This window comes from Dermacentor silvarum, chromosome 11, assembly GCF_013339745.2.
Source record: "Dermacentor silvarum isolate Dsil-2018 chromosome 11, BIME_Dsil_1.4, whole genome shotgun sequence".
In the NCBI taxonomy this organism is placed as follows: Eukaryota; Metazoa; Arthropoda; class Arachnida; order Ixodida; family Ixodidae; genus Dermacentor; species Dermacentor silvarum.
Window position 1 is genome coordinate 43,743,528 of NC_051164.1, and position 18,136 is coordinate 43,761,663.

The 18,136-nt window shown below is 47.4% G+C and overlaps 1 protein-coding gene across 1 annotated transcript; it reads right to left on the reverse strand.

The window, feature by feature from the left end:
- Positions 1 to 7,888: 7,888 nt before the first annotated feature.
- LOC125941615 (zinc finger protein 239-like) lies at positions 7,889 to 17,761 on the reverse strand. The gene is made up of 5 exons (XM_049659304.1): positions 17,692 to 17,761; positions 16,638 to 16,773; positions 15,823 to 15,896; positions 12,380 to 12,515; positions 7,889 to 9,077 (listed from the first exon to the last, which is right to left on the reverse strand). Exons 2-5 carry the CDS (start codon positions 16,760 to 16,762, stop codon positions 8,555 to 8,557), a joined length of 858 nt encoding a protein of 285 aa, XP_049515261.1. The 5' UTR covers positions 16,763 to 16,773; positions 17,692 to 17,761; the 3' UTR covers positions 7,889 to 8,554.
- Between the last annotated feature and the right edge of the window lie 375 nt (positions 17,762 to 18,136).

The window sequence follows — 18,136 nt, forward strand, 5'->3', positions numbered from 1 at the left end:
CATGTGGTCGACGAGGTGATTGGCCACGCGCTCTACGTTTTAAAACGTGGCATACACACCGTGCTAACATGATTGGAAAGTTGCCGTCGTTGCGATTGAGTGTTCGCTCAGTTGTCTGGACGGTTCAAGACGAAGTCATGAAAGCAAATTATTTTGTTAGTCAACGATTCTTGCATTGTCCCATTTGATTTCTTAATTATTCGTTGCGGCCTGTTCGGTCAGTGTGTTTCACGCGACGTTCTTGTTCCTGCAATCGCAACGGTGCTGTTTGAATCCTTGCTCGAAATTGCCTGTATCGCCCACCTAAATAAAATCGCATTCTGCGCCCCGACTGCGTTATTTCACTCCTAAACGGCATATGCGATGGCACATGGACAATCTGCACATTATATATGCTGAAAACGAGAGCCAAAGGTTGGCTGATTCCGGCTACATAAGGCACTCGTACGCGTTTCTTTCAAGGCGCATGATATCGCTATGCAGAACGTGAGAACTTCCTTTCAACTGAGTGCACGGAGGACTCAGGGTCGCCGCTTGACGGAAGGTCACGACGTACTTTATGTCGTCTGCAACATCCTCTGGACATCCGCAGACACGGGTTGCTCGACGCAGCAGAGAACAAACGAGACAGCGCTTGCACGCCGCTGGATGAACCAAGATTAAATGCAAAAATTTACGCGCCATTCCACTTTTGTGAAGGTGATTTACCAGCGAGGCAGTTTAGCACACGACATAGAGGTGACACAGAATTTAGATCAAAATTGTGTGCAAATTTCATCTCTTTTGAGCGGTGACGGTGGTCATCCCGAAGAAAGAGACACCCACGCACACTTTTATTTTGATCTGCGTTCTAGAGCGGCGGCGTAGATTCGCTCGGAAGACTACCGCCACCTCGGGGAGCTGGAGGAAAGTATACGCACGCGACGAGAGAGCCACCCTGGGAGAGCGGAAGGAAACTAGGCACGCAAACGCTTGCGACGACGTCAAAAAGTGAGCCTAGACATGGCCGACGTGGGTCCCACAGCGGCAGATCTTTGAGAAACCCTTATTATCTACCTGAATTAAGTCTACATATATCGAAAATGGTGTCCATTGATAACTAATCTACTGACAATGCATACTCAAGTGATGAGACATATAAGTTTTTGCACAGAATCAAGTGATATTGCATCAAATTCGGGAGCGCAGTTTTTGCACATGCAAATTTCCTGACGGACACGAAAAATCCACGGAAGCCTAGCCATAAACAGCTTCGCTGTAAAACCAAGCCGTACGGGCCATCTTTTTGTACACGCAAAACGAGAATGGATGATAATGGCGCCTAAAGAGCACATAAAGGCGAGAAAGCTGGCCATGCTGCTCCTCCTCCTCCTCGGTAGTGAACATGATTGTTGCGTTCATACAATTCAGATGTTTCGTGAAAGCCGGTAGACTGTTTCTTTTGATTACACGGATAGAGCCGTGCACATTACGACGAAAAAACTTCCAATTGAATTCTGGAATTTAAAGTGCGAGAACCACGATATGGACTATGAGGCACGCCGTAGTGGTGGACACCGGATGAATTTGGACCACCGGAAGATCTTTAACGTGCTCGTGATGCATAAGACTCGCACGTTATTATTTTTTTTTTTGCATTTCACCCCCCACTGAAATGTAACCCTGGCTCGGATTTTATCCCGCCATGTCATGCTTAGCAGCGCAAAACGATAACCGCTAAACCACCACGGCGGATGAAAAGCTTTTGGTTTCGGGTTATAAGATTGAAGTGCCCGTTTTTATCTGCCACTCCATTGTCAAGTTGGCGGCCGTAACAGATACAGACGCACGCATCGCGCTTAATTAATCACGAACACGTAAAAACAGATAAAAGCTTGTATATGAAACCGTGTAACCGGTGCCCAACGCGTGCCCAAATCTTATTCCTTGAGGCTAAATGAGAATTGATACCGAACGAACTTATTCAAACAATCGTTTTTTCCCCCGACCCATTCATAAATGGAACGCCCTGCCCGATACTGTACTTGAAAGCCCAACCACATCTTCATTCGCGCACGCACTCGCAAAGCTATGAACTAAATTGTTTCCCAGAGTACCTGCTACATACGAGATAGTGTACGATATAGATAAATAATGCAGACATGCATGAGCACTTCGAATAACGCGCTCTTTGTGCTTTTAGCGCTCCTTGGTGATGAGGTGTTTTCTACTTGCCGTTGTGTATTACGTGAGGTGGTGTTTTCTACTACGCTATTCGTTCTGCTTCGGCTTTCGAATTTTTCGGTTAGTTATACTTGCGATATCCTACGTTCTTTTCCGAGATGGTTTTTTTTCTCAGAATTTTCGCATGCTGATACTTTCTTTCCTACATATTTTGTATTGTGTGACCTCAATTTTTGTACAATTTGTACTGCACGTTACATATTTTTGTACTACCCACTCCTGCCCAGGGCATGGTAATCAGGCTGGCAGTATGAAATAAATAAATATAAGAACAACGTTTTACACTCATCGCAAACTCTCTAGGCTCTGCAAAATTTGCAACCCTTGTAGATGCAAGAAGCATGGGGGCAACAAACAGCACGAAACTATATATATGGCCCCTACAGGCAGCGTATAGTATAGTAGTATATAGTATAGTATAGTAAGATATAGTATAGTATAGTAATATAGTAGTATATATCAAGTCCCCATCTCGTGTGGCGAATACCACGTAGGGCTGACAGGTCGCTGCCTGAACGAAAGGCTCGGAGGAAGTGCAACACGTGTAGGTGTTCGTGGGCCTCATTGAAAATGCTCACTCGACTGCAATAGAAAGTGTGCGGCGCGATTAAAACTAATTAAATTCTCGGGGGTTACGCGGCAAAACCACCATCTCACAATGACGAAAGCCGTCTTGCGGGCTCAAGATTAAATCTGACCAGCCAAGCTTTTGTAGTGTGTGCGTAAGCGCAAGGACCCAAACGTTCTTGCATTTCATCATTGATGATACGGCCGCTGCGGCTCGAACATTACCTGTGGCGTCGAGTTCAAAAGCGCAATGCCGTAACTAGTGGGCTACTTACTGCAGGAGGTATAAAGCGCGGAGATCAAGCCCAAACGAAACATACGTTTTTCTATAAACACTTTCGCCCTCTGTAGCGACACTCCTTTTTGGCTTAACAAACTGCCACAGCTGCTCTTCCCATGACAGTAGTTTCGCATCACCAATACATGGACGTGCGACAAGCTAATAAAGTCGCCCATGTACAGCCTGAGGTCGTCTGCCAAATGACTGCTTTAAAGCTGGAACAAATGTTTAGCTGTCAAAGTATGTTTTCCGGGTCATTTCTACGGGTCGCCATATTTAACGAAAGTTTTACAGGCGGGGCGGCTCGCGTACTGTAATTGTTCAAAGTGAATCAAGCGCCAAGACTTTGCTCCACCTCGTACTAACTTGCGAAGCCCCAAATACTGGATAGCCTGGTATCTGCAATATGCTTCCCATAACTTCGAATCCCACAGTGCGCGAGATGTACAGAATTTGTTCCCGATATATGCTTCAAAATACCCAGTTATGGTTTGTGCACGTAACCTAGTGAGCGAGGTCGATTGACTAGCAGCGGCTATCCGCCTTTTAGGCATGCTTAGGGGCGTTGATGAGTATGGTCAAAGTCACTTTCGTGATCGAAGGCTGCACTTCCAACTGACATGGAGGTCAATTATTTCGTACTGTAGAAACCAGGCTTGTTACTGGGCGCTTGAGATGCATTCTTCTATCCCAGTTTTTCGTGGTACACGTCATCACGTGATATATTTAGACAGCTGTATGTTATCTGTTACTGTTCTGTCGCCTAAAATGGTTACAAATTCAATGACCCCACATCAACTATCGTGTACCAGTTGTTTGAGTTTTTTTATTGCGATAGCAATTATATGGACACTTCCACCGGATTTCTGCCGTCGCCGTCGCCGTGAGGTTCCGTATAGATAAAATCTTCGCCGCGCGCCGTATGCCCGAGGAGAAGCGTGCGGGGACGCACGCTATCACGGAGAGCGAACGCACTCAATCTCCCACGCGCAAGCAAGGAAGCGGGAAGCGAGCGCCGGAGAGAGCGGGGGGGGGGGGGGGGGGCGCACTTCTACTCCGCCAACAACCGCGCTCGTCGCTCGCACCGTCTCTTATCTCCACACGGCTCCGACCTTCATGCGCTGTGCATTCGCCGCTCAGTTTCCGTTGAAACGATAGACCGCACGTACCTTCGCCCGCTGCGGCGTATATGCGCTTGCTGCCAGCGTTTTGACAGTCGTTGTCTGCAGTCATTCAGTGTGATCTATTCATGTTTGTTTGTGCGCGCTGACACCACAGTTAGTAATAGTCGGGCCACATTTTCCAACGCACGCTACACATGCAATGCTGCCCGGATCGGCAGTGCAGCGCTACAGGTGTGTCCCTTCGCACGCGCTGCCCACGGGCAGCACTTCTCATCAACACCACCGTTTCACACGCGCCTTCTCGTGGTCATCGAGGCTCTCTTCATGTCGGTCTACTTACGCCGCAGCACACCTGCTTACTTAATCAGCTCATGTTTACTACAATTCATATTGCTACCAAAGCCGCTCACCTTACTTCGTATGAGATTGCTGTGTTGCTATCGCATTCATTGCTTCGCGCTTAGGGCGAAACTGTGACATTTTTTTTCACGCTTTGGACTATCATGTTCACATGACTTCTCGAGGGCAGTTATAGAGCATTCGATAGCTATTTTCCTTTGTTGTGAACTCGCCATATGGTACTGCAGACTTATTTTATGCTCACTGAGTCTACAACTGTCATACATGTTGATCACTGAAATGAAGGCGTCTGTCTGCTGTTGGGATTCGGAGTAGCGTTTGGGCCGAGATCCTACAGCCACAGGGATGAGTGCATCCAGGAGTACCAGTCAAAAGAAAAATGGTTTATTCGACACATAAAACAGTGGGTCCCAATATGAAGCCCACTGCATGTAGGAGCACTTTGACTGTCTGACTCACTACATGTCTCAGCACACATCAGAACAGGTCAGGACAAACCACTGCACCCAAGGTGCCCGCTTGCTGTCTTCCCTAGATAAGGTGGAACCTTCTTGTCCTTCCGTCTGGACAAGAATGTTCTCTTAATTATCGACTACGGTTCCGTCAAGTTAAGGTTAATCACACATATACTAAAAGACTTCCCATATGAGATGCCATTGGTCGTACAATTAAGTTTGTCACAACAGGGTAAAAGGATTTACGACTGTAATTAGAGCAGTGGGAGTAAAAACGCACGACTTCCAAATAGATAAAAAGCTGCAGCCCTTTTGAAACGGGCGAAGCTTTCGCCAAGATAAAACAACGATAACTAATTTTCTTGTCAGTGAGCTTATTATGCAATGAAATTTGAAACGATTGGAATTTAATACGGGTGCCACATAACGCACTTGCGATTGCGATCGAGCCCGACCAGGATCGAATTTCCCGGCCGCGTTTGGCACCTTTTCGCACGCTGCGGGAGGGAGCCAATCGCGGTCGAGAATTTCTATCGAGATCCGCCTCGTTGGCCATCCAAAGTGACCATGTGACACCAGTCTAACACAGTGTCACTACTATCATCGGCTCACTTTTGGTTAATAAACAAAGGTAAGTAATTAAAGGAACGCTAAATAGACGACACACGAGAACAGTTCTACTGTGTTCCACGCACGCAATGGCAAACACATGGTCGGAATGGGAAAGTATGGTGACGGTGTCGTTTACTAAGTTTCTCTTTTATGGGGGAAGTGTTACATCAACCAAACTGGCCGCTGGCCTAATCATCGCCTGAGAGAACATCGAGTTTCACTGACAAGGTATAGTCATCATATGACTTGACTCTGCACTGCCGTGAGTGCAGCTACCCTCCCCTGATAACTCATGCAAAGGTGATTGCACGGCATAAAGACAAGGCACGTGAACTCGACAAAGCTTTCATTGCCCAAAATGCTAACGATAAGTGTGTAGTCTAGCCGTCACTTTCGGTACACTAAACTCACCTTTGCTAACTGTTCATTTGAGGTTTTGGCAAGTGGTTCGTTCCACTGTTTAAAGTTACCTGTCATGTTCTTCAATAAACATTCAGTTGTAATAAGCAATCCTGTTGTCACCTTGTTCTCGTCATTCGTCTATTTAGCGCTTCTTTATCTTGCATTAACAACTCGCTCAGCAGTCAGTCGCTCAGCAGTTAAAGATCTTTGGCATCAATGAAAGATCCAACACTGCCTCGCATGTGTCTTGGCAATCACGAAATAAATAAATGCATTGGTCGTAATTTCAAACAATGAACTGTTGGTGTGATTGACTGACTGACTGACTCTTACTTACATGGCTTAATATTGTCACAGAATTTCCTGTAAACACTTCTCGAAGGCACCAGAGCAGAATCGTAATGACGGAACTGACTTCTTACTTTTACTAGAAACCTTCCATCGGTTCAAATATTCTTCGTGTAAAAGGCACGGCCACGATGTCCAGCACGGCCACAATAAACAAATCGGACGGTTGTCTTCCGTGCGCCAATGGTCTTCAGGTCGTGCATGCTGGACCACTGGTTGGGCGGGAGGGGATACAGGCAGGCGCAAAGGCGGGCGAAATGGACCGTAGGTCTGCAGTCCAGGTCTCGCAGCGACTTAGGCGTACGTCAGGGGAGCGGCAGCCGGAGTCTGGGGGAAAGAAGGCCAGACGTGGTCGGCTACCTGCTCTGTGGTGACATATTGTAGAGCGGGCACCAATGGAGAACTCGACTGGCCGTGTGTAAGCGGCATCATCAAAAGCTGACGAGCAACTTCTTCACGGACGAACTCCTTGATCTGGACTAACAGCGAAGTGTTATCTGGAAAAACAGCCAAGCTCGACATTGAAGTGGCCTGTGGAAGTGATTGGCGGGTGACTACGCGTTGTTCGCGTAGTTCATCGAAGCTTTGGCAGAGACTGACGAGTTCTCACAATGTTGCCGGGTTTTTCGTAAGCAGCATCTGGAAGGCGTCGTTTTCAATGCCTTTTAGGATGTGCCTGATATTCTTGGCATCAGCCATTGCGGCGTCGACGCGGTTACAGAGGTCGACAACATGTTCAATATAACTAGTAAATGTCTCCCCGCTTTGTTGCGCACGACCACGCAAACGTTGCTCGGCTCGAAGCATGCGAACGGCGGGGCGCCCGAATACTTCCATTACGCTAGCATTGAAGGCCGTCCATGTCATGAGATCACGTTGGTGGTTTCAGATTCACACGCTGGCGACACCGCTTAAGTAAAACGACACGTAATTGCGGTTTTGAGTTTCGTCCCAGTTGTTGTGGGTGCTCACCCGGTCGTAGTCAGCGAGCCAGTCTTTTACGCCATGCTCTTCTGTACCACTGAAGATGGGAGGGTCACGTTGACGTAACGGAACAGGTCAGACCAAGGTAGTCACCGGGGCAGAGGTTTGTGGTTGCGGTGGTCCTTCTTTCGGCATAATGAAGACAAGCTGTAGTGTCCGGTTGCGAAGTTCCAGATTTCCTGTCGTACCCAGCACCTCCACCAATTGTAAAGGGGGTTTATTCGGTCGTAGAGCGGCAGCGACAAACGCAGCACCAGCAGGTACGGCGTAGTCAGAGAGCGAACTGTGTACGGGCCACACGATGGCAACGGGGCTGTTCAGAGTGCCGATCTTCTTCCTCACATTCGCAGCTGCACGTTTTCGTCTATATATGCAGAATAATTAAAAAGGTAGTACCATATCGGTTTCTTGCTACAACACCGTAAGAACACTCCGACAGAAAATTCTCTGTACTGAACGCTGCTGTCAAGGTTCTTTTGCAAAAACTCCAACACTGTAGTTTCACAAACATAAAATTGCAGCCCACTCGGGTTTGTCTTCGTGTGAGTTTGTTATAGCTACGCTCACGACTAATGCAGTAATGTGAACAGCGAGCACTGGTCGAGGTATTCAAAATTTTTTGTCATATAATTTCGACGAAAGCGTATTGTCTAGTAATTTGAAATACCCAGCTGCCATCGTTTACATTGCGCTTTGCACTAAGCTGTTTGCCATTTTGTTCGAAATAACCTGGTTTCCACATGCGTTGCGTAGCGTATGGTGCTCAGTGCTATGCAAGAATGTCTCCGTTGTTTTCCTGCACATGCTCACACTCACGGCTCTGTGGAAAAGTAGCGGGCGATTGACTTATTGTGCGCACCAGTCTAACTGTTACGGCTGCCCACCTATGTGCGTCACGATATCTGTGGCTAGTTGAATCTCATCTCTAAAGGAATCCCCACACAAATAACACGTAATCATCTGGCACATATGTACTTCGACAGTTTCTCTCTCTGCGAAATGAGCGCCGCGGTGGGCACACTGATGCGGCGGTTCATCTGCGTGGTGGAGGCTATGACGTCTGAGACTTGACCTGTACGGAAAAGACTTACTCATATTTCGCTCTCGAATAGTTTAGCGCCCGTATGCAGGTTGAAATGCTCTTGGAGGTACCACTCACCTTGAAATGATTTCATACATTTTGGACAGACATGGGGTTTCTAGCTCGTGTGCGTGCGTTGATGTTTGTTAATGTGCGATAACTGCTTGAATGATTTACCGCATGTTTCGCATTTGTAGGGTTTAATGCCTGTGTGCGTGCGTTGATGTACGTTAAGGTTCGACGACTGCTTGAATGATTTATCGCATGTTTTGCATTTGTAGGGAGTAACGCCTGTATGTGTGCGTTTGTGGACCTTAAGATAGCCCAACCAAGCGAATGATTTACCACATGTTTCGCAGTTGTAGGGTTTTATGCCTGTGTGGGTGAGCTGGTGTGCCTTAAGGTACCACGACTGCGTGAATGATTTGCCGCATGCTTCGCATTTGTACATTTTTTCTTTTGTGCTCTTCAGGCAATTTCTTACGATCTTCTTAATCTTTGCGGAGGGTAGATAACATGCTTCACAAATGGAGGATTCATCGCCATAGTGCTCGGCAGCTTGTCCGTGCAGTCTGGTGTAAACCTTGCCGCAGACACCGCATAACTCTTTCTGTTCGCTTTCCTCGGTTCCGGTAGCATTCCTGCAAGTAGCCGGATAAAGAGGCTCAACATGGCGTAGCGATTGCTGTTACCGAAATACAGCAACACGTTTTCGTCAATGCAGATTTGGCAAGCAAAATGGCGCGTTTGCGTTCAAGCGATTTGCTTAACCTGAGTGTTACCTGAATGCATTTGAGTTTATCGTTCGATTTGGTTTCTAGTCAAGCATATGTTGAAGACTGCTGAATTTGGCTGTCTGTGACGCGAAAGAAAGGCAGTCCTCCTTCGAGTGGGAAACAAGACAAATCTTTTGTTTTTGTTCTCTTAATACAACAATTATAACCTACATTTAAAAGATGCAGGTGAGTAGAAACATCTGCACTAGACTGTTACCATGAAAGCTGCCCGTTGTAACCTATGATAATATTCGTGCATTGTCAAATCGATAGCATGTGAGGTTCGAGGCACATGACATCAGGTATGCCCTCGGAAGTTAAACAATCGGCATTTAACTAGACGGTTTCGTCCAACTTAGAAACGCCGTTGTTGCTTAGCGCATTGAGCAACCGAAATGCGCGTGTTCTATTTCCATACAGCGCGCGCACGAATACGTTTACTACTTCCGTGTTTTCACGCACAAGCATCAAACGATACACTACTGAGGGATGCTTTTAGAAAGCGAAAGCCTTAGTTGTCTACGTTGGCGGCGAACTTTGCGAAACTGCTGTGTGACTAAAAATGGCCGACACCGCGAAAATGCTTGAATTGACGTCACATTTCACAAGGAAGTTCCTGTAAACCAAGTAAATAAGTGGCATGAAAAGACGGAGAAGGTCTCCGCTAGCCATCTTTGATGCTTTGTAGTTAGGACCAATCGTGTTTACTAGGCATTTAGACACTACAAATTGTGACAGTTTTCTACGGTTGTGTTGCCTTCACTGTGAACGACGTGGTAGTTTGGGTAGGTTTCTTGGTTTTCTTTCAAAGAGAACTGGAAAGGTGCTTCGGTGCGTCCCCTTTTTAGGGGGTGATCTTTGAGGGGGAGAGAGGGGGGAAGCGTTTGCCATGTAAGCTTGGAATAGTTCGGCGGCGATGGTGGCAACCGACCACCGAGCCCAACAAGAGGACGCTACTAGGTTGGAAAAATACCTGCAGACGCCAGCCATGCATTGCCGCTATAACCTAATATAATTTACCCAAGGTTGGATAACTACACAAGGTTAACCCTCGCTGCCCGGAAAATCGGAAGTAAAAAGAAGTGAAGAGAAGACAGCAAAGGATAAAAGTGGGAGAGAAAGACGAATATTGGAGAGGGGGATAGGATAGGGCATCTACCGATTTCCCCCGGGTGGGTCAGCCCGGTGGTGCCGTCTACATAAAGCGAAGGGCAAAGGGGTGTGTTGCCTCCGCCGAGGGGCCATAAAGGTCCAAGCACTCAGTATTGGCTCAACCCCCAGGATCCACTTTTCCCCGGAAACGGCTAAGCCGCGCACGGCTACACGCCGGAGGGTCCAACCCTCATGTGCTCGGGTCCGTGCTGTCGCCACAAACCAAACGCCTGGTTACGGAGACGCCCCTGCGGGGTCCCTCTGCGAAGGCGTTGATGGCAGTGGCCCACGGTGGCTGGCAGCGACGGTATGACACCCCTACCGGCGGGCGAACCTTGTAGACTGCTAATGCACCGAACGAGGATTGGCGAATCTGGTACGTCTGAGCCACCAAGGTCTTACAGGAACCTGCAGGCCCTAAGCTTGGCTGGCTTCCAGGACGGACTGTTTGCGAAGATCGGGCAGACCAGGTGGTGCAGCATCGGAGTTGAGGTCTTGCCGGAAGCGAAAGGCCCTAAATAGTCCCCTGACGCACACCTTGTCTGGTTTTCCTCTCCGACCTCTTTCTGACGAGTGCACGCAGCAGGTCGCAGAAGGGAGCCGCCGCCTGCTCAATGCCTTGCCACCGCAGAGACCACACCAAACCGCAGCACCCAGGTCATAGGAGGGGAAGATCGCAGATGATCCCGATCATCGCTCTAACGGTGCCGCCACCGCTACCGTTGGCAACTGGCCTCGAGCTCCCCAAATCTCACCCGAACACTGGACATCATTCACCACATCCTCTCGAGCCGTGTGTGTAGAACCACACACTGCCGCGCAAAGGGACAGAGCCGTTGCTGATGTGTCGGCGCCATAGCGCTCATGACGTCACCTGCGCCGGCGGTGCCCTTCTCGAGCGGCGGCGCCGAGAGCTGCAGCAGCACGTAGGAGACGACGCCGCCACCAGGACCCACGCCAGACTCGATGACAGCAACGAAGGAGGAGCCGGTGGAAGCGCTCGTTACCGAACCTCAAAGGCGCAACTCACACAGCGGAAACGGTAACGCGCCAGGCCGGGGTAGAAGTCGCTACTGGCTGTGGAACGGGCGCTTTCAGCCTTCCCCACGACCACGGTGCATCCCGGAACACAGCTGGGCCTCCACGTTACGGGCGCCAATGTGGGAAACGGCCTGATCCCGCAGTCCACGTCAGCTGGATCCAGTCTCGACCGCCCACGGGCGCCCAGCCACAGTTCGCGCGTTCCTAGCGCAACTGCTCGCGCCTCCGTCGTCTTCGTAAACAGTGCCGCTAATCATGTCGGCGTTCCCACAATTAGTAAGAGGCGATTGAAGATTTGGTGGCAGAAAAGTAAGGAGACCGAAAACAACCCTTGCGTACAATAATTTTCCTGTAGTCGTTCATAAAGTTTGATGCTGGGAATTCTGTCTGTGGGTGTGTCTTTTTTCTTCAGAATGTTAAGGGGGGATAATAGGCAAAATAAGAACAAGAGCTCGTTGGTGGGACCCACCACCCTGTTTCAAAGGGGACGCTCATAGCATCCATTCATCCATCCACCGAGGCGCAGTTCGAGCGCAGGCGAGAGCTTGCGCGGACAACGAGCGGTCGGATAACAAAGGCTTCCAAGCGCGATAGTGACTTGGCGTCGCAGCGATGTCCCCTCCCCTCACGCAACACCTGGCGCAGCTCGTGACTTAGCGTCGCAGGCAATGGGAATGTCGGTGATGTTTCTCTGCTACAGATGCCGGACGTCGGCTTTCTCGCTCAATGAGCCATTTGACGCTTTCATGTGAATAAATTTCTACATTATCTTGCAAGTAGAAGCCACTGACCGAAATATTCCTGTTAGTGGAAGTGCCGTGCTGTGAGACCTTCATCTGATATTCTCCCATTTCAGGAACCATAACTTCAATTCCGCGCGTTACTTCATCATTGTAAGCCTAATTCAACCCCAGGCAGCATTCCACGTCGTCCCACAGTTGTTCCAATGGAAAAACTTCGAAATTTTTGCTCACCTTCCACTGTTTTGCAAACTGGCTGTTGCTTCCTCCATGCCAGCATGGCTTGTAGTGGGCACTGTGTCATCGCCGCCACTGCTGGACACAGGGGGCCGGTAACTGGTGCTTCTTATTCCGGCCATGTCTGCATGCCCTGAAAGCACGCGTGTTGATTCTCTACTCTGCGACACTTGCTCACTTGGAAATTTTTACAATAACGGCACATGGTTTAATGTATCGAATGCCTTTGAAAAAATATCTTTGATAAGGTGGCGCGGTTTGAGTTGAAAGGTCGGGTATAAAGCGTACTGCGACGGCGTTCTAACAAAGTGTTTATCAAGAAACTTATATTAGCTTAGTGTATATAGTCATCTCTAGTCCATTTGAGAAGGTTTGCAATATTGCCGCGACGCTATCTGTGCCCAACCACGCTGACGACAAAGACGACGACCTCGAGCTTGCAAGCGAGGGGCTAGAGAAGAAGAAGTTTGAACTGAGAACGGAAACAACAATACCCATCCGGCAGCATCCGTATCGCGTGGCTGAGAAAGAGCGTGAAGCAATACAGCAGCAAGTAAAAAAAAATGCTAGAAGATGATGTCATCCAGCCGTCAAAAAGTCCTTGGGCGTCACCCGTGGTACTCGTTAAGAAGAAGGATGGTAGCCTGTGATTTTGTATTGATTATCGCAAGCTCAATCGGATTACGAAAAAAGACGTGTATCCCTTACCACAGGCTACGGCATGCTCGGTACTTCTCGTCAATGGACTTAAAGAGTGGGTACTGGCAAATAGAGGTCGATGAACGGGATCGCGAAAAGACTGCTTTTGTGACGCCTGATGGGCTCTATGAATTCAAAGTTCTCCCTTTTGGTTTGTGCTCCGCCCCATCCACGTTTCAAAGGATAATGGATACCGTTCTCTCAGACCTTAAGTGGAAGACTTGCTTAGTGTACCTATACGATGTGATTGTTTATTCTGCCACATTTGATGAACATCTCAGACGGCTACGGTTAGTTGTCGATGTGGACCACAAGAACTGGGACCAAATATTACCCTACGTCACGTTTGCTTATAACACGGCTCGGCAAGAAACAACAAAAATGACACCATTCAGTCTCCTCCACGGTCGAGAAGTGACTACAATGCTGGATGCTACGCTGCCTCATGATTCCAGCGATTCCGAGACTGACGCCGCAGATTTTACAGCGCGCGCCGAAGAAGCAAGACAGCTCGCGCGCGTTCGCATAACTGGCCAGCAAGAGCGAGATGCCCGAAGTTACAATCAACACCATCGATGCGTCGTCTACCATCTTTGCCAAAGAGTCTGGGTTTGGACTCCAGTACGCCGCCGGGGCCTCGCGGAGAAACTTCTACGCCGATACTTCGGACCATACAAGGTTCAACGACGCCTTAGCGACGTCAACTATGAAGTTCCTGACAGCCCATCCTGCTCGAGGCGCCGTATGAACCTGCCTGAGACTGTGCACGTGGTGCGCATGAAACCTTATGTTTCTGAATGGCATGGGTACTCTATGGTTTGCTGATCACCGGGTGCTACCCGCCGAGCATCGGGTCGATGCTCCTTATGGAGGGGGAAAATGCCGCGACGCTATCTGTGCCCAACCACGCTGACGACAAAGACGACGACCTCGAGCTTGCAAGCGAGGTGCTAGAGAAGAAGAAGTTTGAACTGAGCGCTTTGTCCTCATTGCCTCAATTAAATACCGCTCTTCGCTCTTGTCTCCAGTGAGCCGTGACAATATTGAAATCGGTCTCTAATCGCCCGAATTATTTAGTTGTCCTCCCTTGTGCACCAGGTGCTCTTCCTTCAGGTGCACCAACTTTTAAAAAAATATCCAGTGGCCGATAGCATAATTCAAGCCCTGGATACTGGTACGAGATGAGGCGGGCAATACTTCAGGGAGAATTCAAAGTGCTTCATTTAATAATTAACACAATTGCACTAATAAACTTCTAAATAATTGCTTTATGGCACATTACAATTTACTAAATACATTGGCATTCCAATTACTTTCTTGCGTCAATGCATAAAGCGTCGTTTTGTTAAAAAAGTACGTGGAACAGTAGTGCATTTTTAATGAGCCGCAAGTATGACGGCGCATATCTCGAAACCGATGCCATCTTTAGAATTCGTACCAAGTTGATTTGCCTTGCACACTCAGTAGCTACATTTCGTAGGTTGCAATAGATTCTGGAAATTCAATAGTAAGACAACTTAATTAGCAAATTTTTCTTAATTACTCAATACCGAATTTGGTTTCTAGTCGATGTGATTTCAACAACATGCCATTGCAACGAGCTGCTCTTCGCCGTGACTGCGTCGAGAATAACGTCGGCTGCGCTTTCAGCGATCATCATGCGTCGAGTTTCGGTATCGGAACGACAAAAGCGAATTTTTGTCGAATACACCGACAATCGGACACAATTTCATGCTAAAATGTATTTTCGTAATATCGCAAATTGACTTTTTTTAAAGGAAATCAACGTTATCTATTTAAGGTGAAAAAAAGCAGATACAGACGTACAGTTTCAAGCGCCGCGTAATATACTTTAAATACATAATTAAAATTTGGATATCAAACTGCTTTAAAAATGTGAGACGACGATTTATTGATTTGAACAGTGCAAAAGGACCCTTGCGGTGGATTTTCTCCCTTGTTGGGGATGCACAACTCAAGAATACAATGGTGCCTGAAGAGACGAGAACAAATCACACGCCCAATATCACATACACAAATCCTGTCCTATGTCATCTTGGTTCCAGTTTGTTGTGCGCCATTGAATTAAATAATCACTACTTTCTTGCAGTCTTTTTTCCCCTGAAATCTCAAACTGAGACAAGAAGAGCAAAGTTGAGTTTATCATGTAGTTAACGATTTCAATGAATAGCCCGAGCAAAAAGTACTGCAACGAACGGAACACAATTTTGAGAGCGCTTATTGCTGAATCCGTTCCTCACAACATGATCACGAAACTTTCTACAGCAAACTTGGCCTAAATGTTTCGCTATTGCGACTATCCGTTTTCACATTACAAGAAACGCTTCCTGGTGCATTTCCTGTTCTCTCTTCATTTGCCACTACCTGTATGAATGCACATATTGCTGTCTCCCAACCCTTAAATGTGCACCAGGGATGGAGCGAGTGCTCACGAAAAATTCGCATGGTGCCTTCGCAACTAGTGCAGAATCTTACACGTCCCCGCAACTTCATCGCCACACTGAATCACCTGTGAAATCATCTCACCCGTGCGCCAAACAGCATGTGACCGCAGTGCAATCTTGTGAATAAGAAACCAGGCGGAATGCAGGCTCACAGGTACAGAACCATGCACCTGTGAGCCAGTGGCGACGCTGTTCGAACGTATCGTATTCGATAGCAGACATTAGCCTCTTCAATCACGTCTGAAGCGAGGTGTAATTGCTCCATATAGCACCTACCATGCATGGTATATGTGACGTCAGCCGGGTAGTACTGCGTGTTCTGTTGGCCACCCCAGGTGCCAATAGCAATCCTGCAATACAAGAGAGAGATCCATAGGAGCGTGTAGGGTTGAAGTGTAGCAGCTTTAGTACACGGAATGATCGTTGAAGCGAACGTTTACACAAAGTAACTTGCATTGGCTATACAGGGTGTCCCAGCTATCACGCAGCACGATTTAAAAAAAGAGGAACAGCGTTACGCGAAGCAAACCTAGTGCGTATTGTTTCCAGTGCAGTGGAGTAGCCGCCAGTAAATTTTTGTTACTGAGATTTAATTAGCTAATTCTAATTAATTACCTAACTCGAGAAGTACTGTCCTAATTATCAAAGTGTCAATGAGAAGATTGTAGAGCAACATCAAAAACTCCCGATACAGCTTTATGTTGCTGAATACCTGCTACATAAATGTGTTTTTCCGAGCGTGAAAGAAGCCCGCGAATACACGCAAAGTGCCTCGAGCGGCCATTCGCGCGGCAATTCTGCGTGTATTGCCTAGCAGGCCTGCCACTTTTTTTCTACCGTTCGCGTTGCGAGCGCCCGACGCTATATCAATATATTTCTACATTATCATGGACATAGAATGCCCCGACCTAAAGATGCCTGTTAATGGCAGTGCCGTATATTCAGACCTCCATCTGATATCCTGCCATGTAAGGAATCGTAGCTTAAATCCCGCGCACTACTTCATCCTTGTAAGCATAAGCGAGCCTCAGGCAGCATTCTGTGTCCTCTCTGAGTTGCTCCAATGGAAAAACTTCGAAAGTTGTGCTCACCTTCCATTGTTGTCCAAACTGGCTGATGCTTCCTCCATGCCAGCGCGGCTAGTACTGGGCACTGCGTCATAGCCGCCGCTGCTGGACACAGGAGGCCGGTAACCGGTGCTTCTTATTCCGTCCATGCCTGTATGCCCTGAAAGGACGCGTGTTTAGCTATTGTGCGACACTTACTCACTCGGAAATCTTTACAATAACGTTACATGGTTTGGAGTATCAAATGGTTTCGGATAAATATTTTTGATAAGGTGGCGCGGTTTGTGTTGAAGGGTTGGGTCTAAAACCGTACTGTGATGGCTTTCAGAGAAAGTGTTCATCAAGAAACTTATATTAGTTAAGTGAATATAGTCATCTCTAGTCCACTTGAGAATTTTGACAATATCGAAAGCGGACTCTTATCACCCAAATTATTTAGCTCTCCTCTCTTGGGTGCTTTTCCCTCAGCTGCATCGTTTTTTTTTTTTTGGCCAGCGGCAGAAAGCACAATTCTAGCCCTTGGGGTATTTTACGAGATGAGGCAGACATTACTTCAAAGAGAATTCAAAGGGCTTCATTAAATAGTTAACACAATTGCACTAATAAACTTCTAAATAATTGCTTTATGGCATATATTGCAATTTACGAATTCTAGTCGATGAGTTCGCAAGGCGCACCCACTTGGAACGAATGCGGCCTACACCAGTTTCGACATATTAATTGTCGACATGTCTGAAGAAATACATTGTCATTCTGATTACTTCTGTGCTTCATCGTATAAAACAGCGTTTTCTTAAAAAAGTAAGTAGAAAACAGTGCATTTTTAAATGGACCGCAAATTTGACGGCGCATATCTCGAAACTTCAGATCTCGAAACCGATGCCATCATCAGAATTCGACCAAGTTGATTTGCGTTGCACACTCAGTAGGTAAATTTGGTAAGTTGCAATAGTTGCTGTAAATTAAATAGTAAAAAAACTTTTTTACAAAAGTTTTCTTAATTACCCAATTATTAATTTAAGTTCTCGTCAAAATAATGGCCTTATACTATAGCGGCTGAAAACATTCCCACACCTACCGTGGATGGTGGATGTAACATCTTCCGGGTAGTACTGCTTGTTCGGTTGGCCACCCCAGGTGTCCTTAGGAATTCTACAAGATAGATCCGCAGGAAGGTGTAGGATGGTTGTGTAATAGCTACAGAACACTGAATGATCGCTGAAGCCAACGTCACACAATATACCTTGTATTCGCTATATATATATATATATATTAAAAATTAAATTATGTGGTTTTACGTGCCAAAACCACGATATGATTATGAGGCACGCCGTTGTGGAAGACTCCGGAAATTTTGACGACCTGGGGTTCTTTAACGTGCACCTAAATCTAAGTACACGGGTGTTTTTACATTACGCCCCCATCGAAATGCGGCCGCCGTGGCCGGGATTCGATCCCGCGACCTCCTGCTCAGCAGCCCAACACCATAGCCACTGAGCAACCACAGGCGGGTCCATATATAT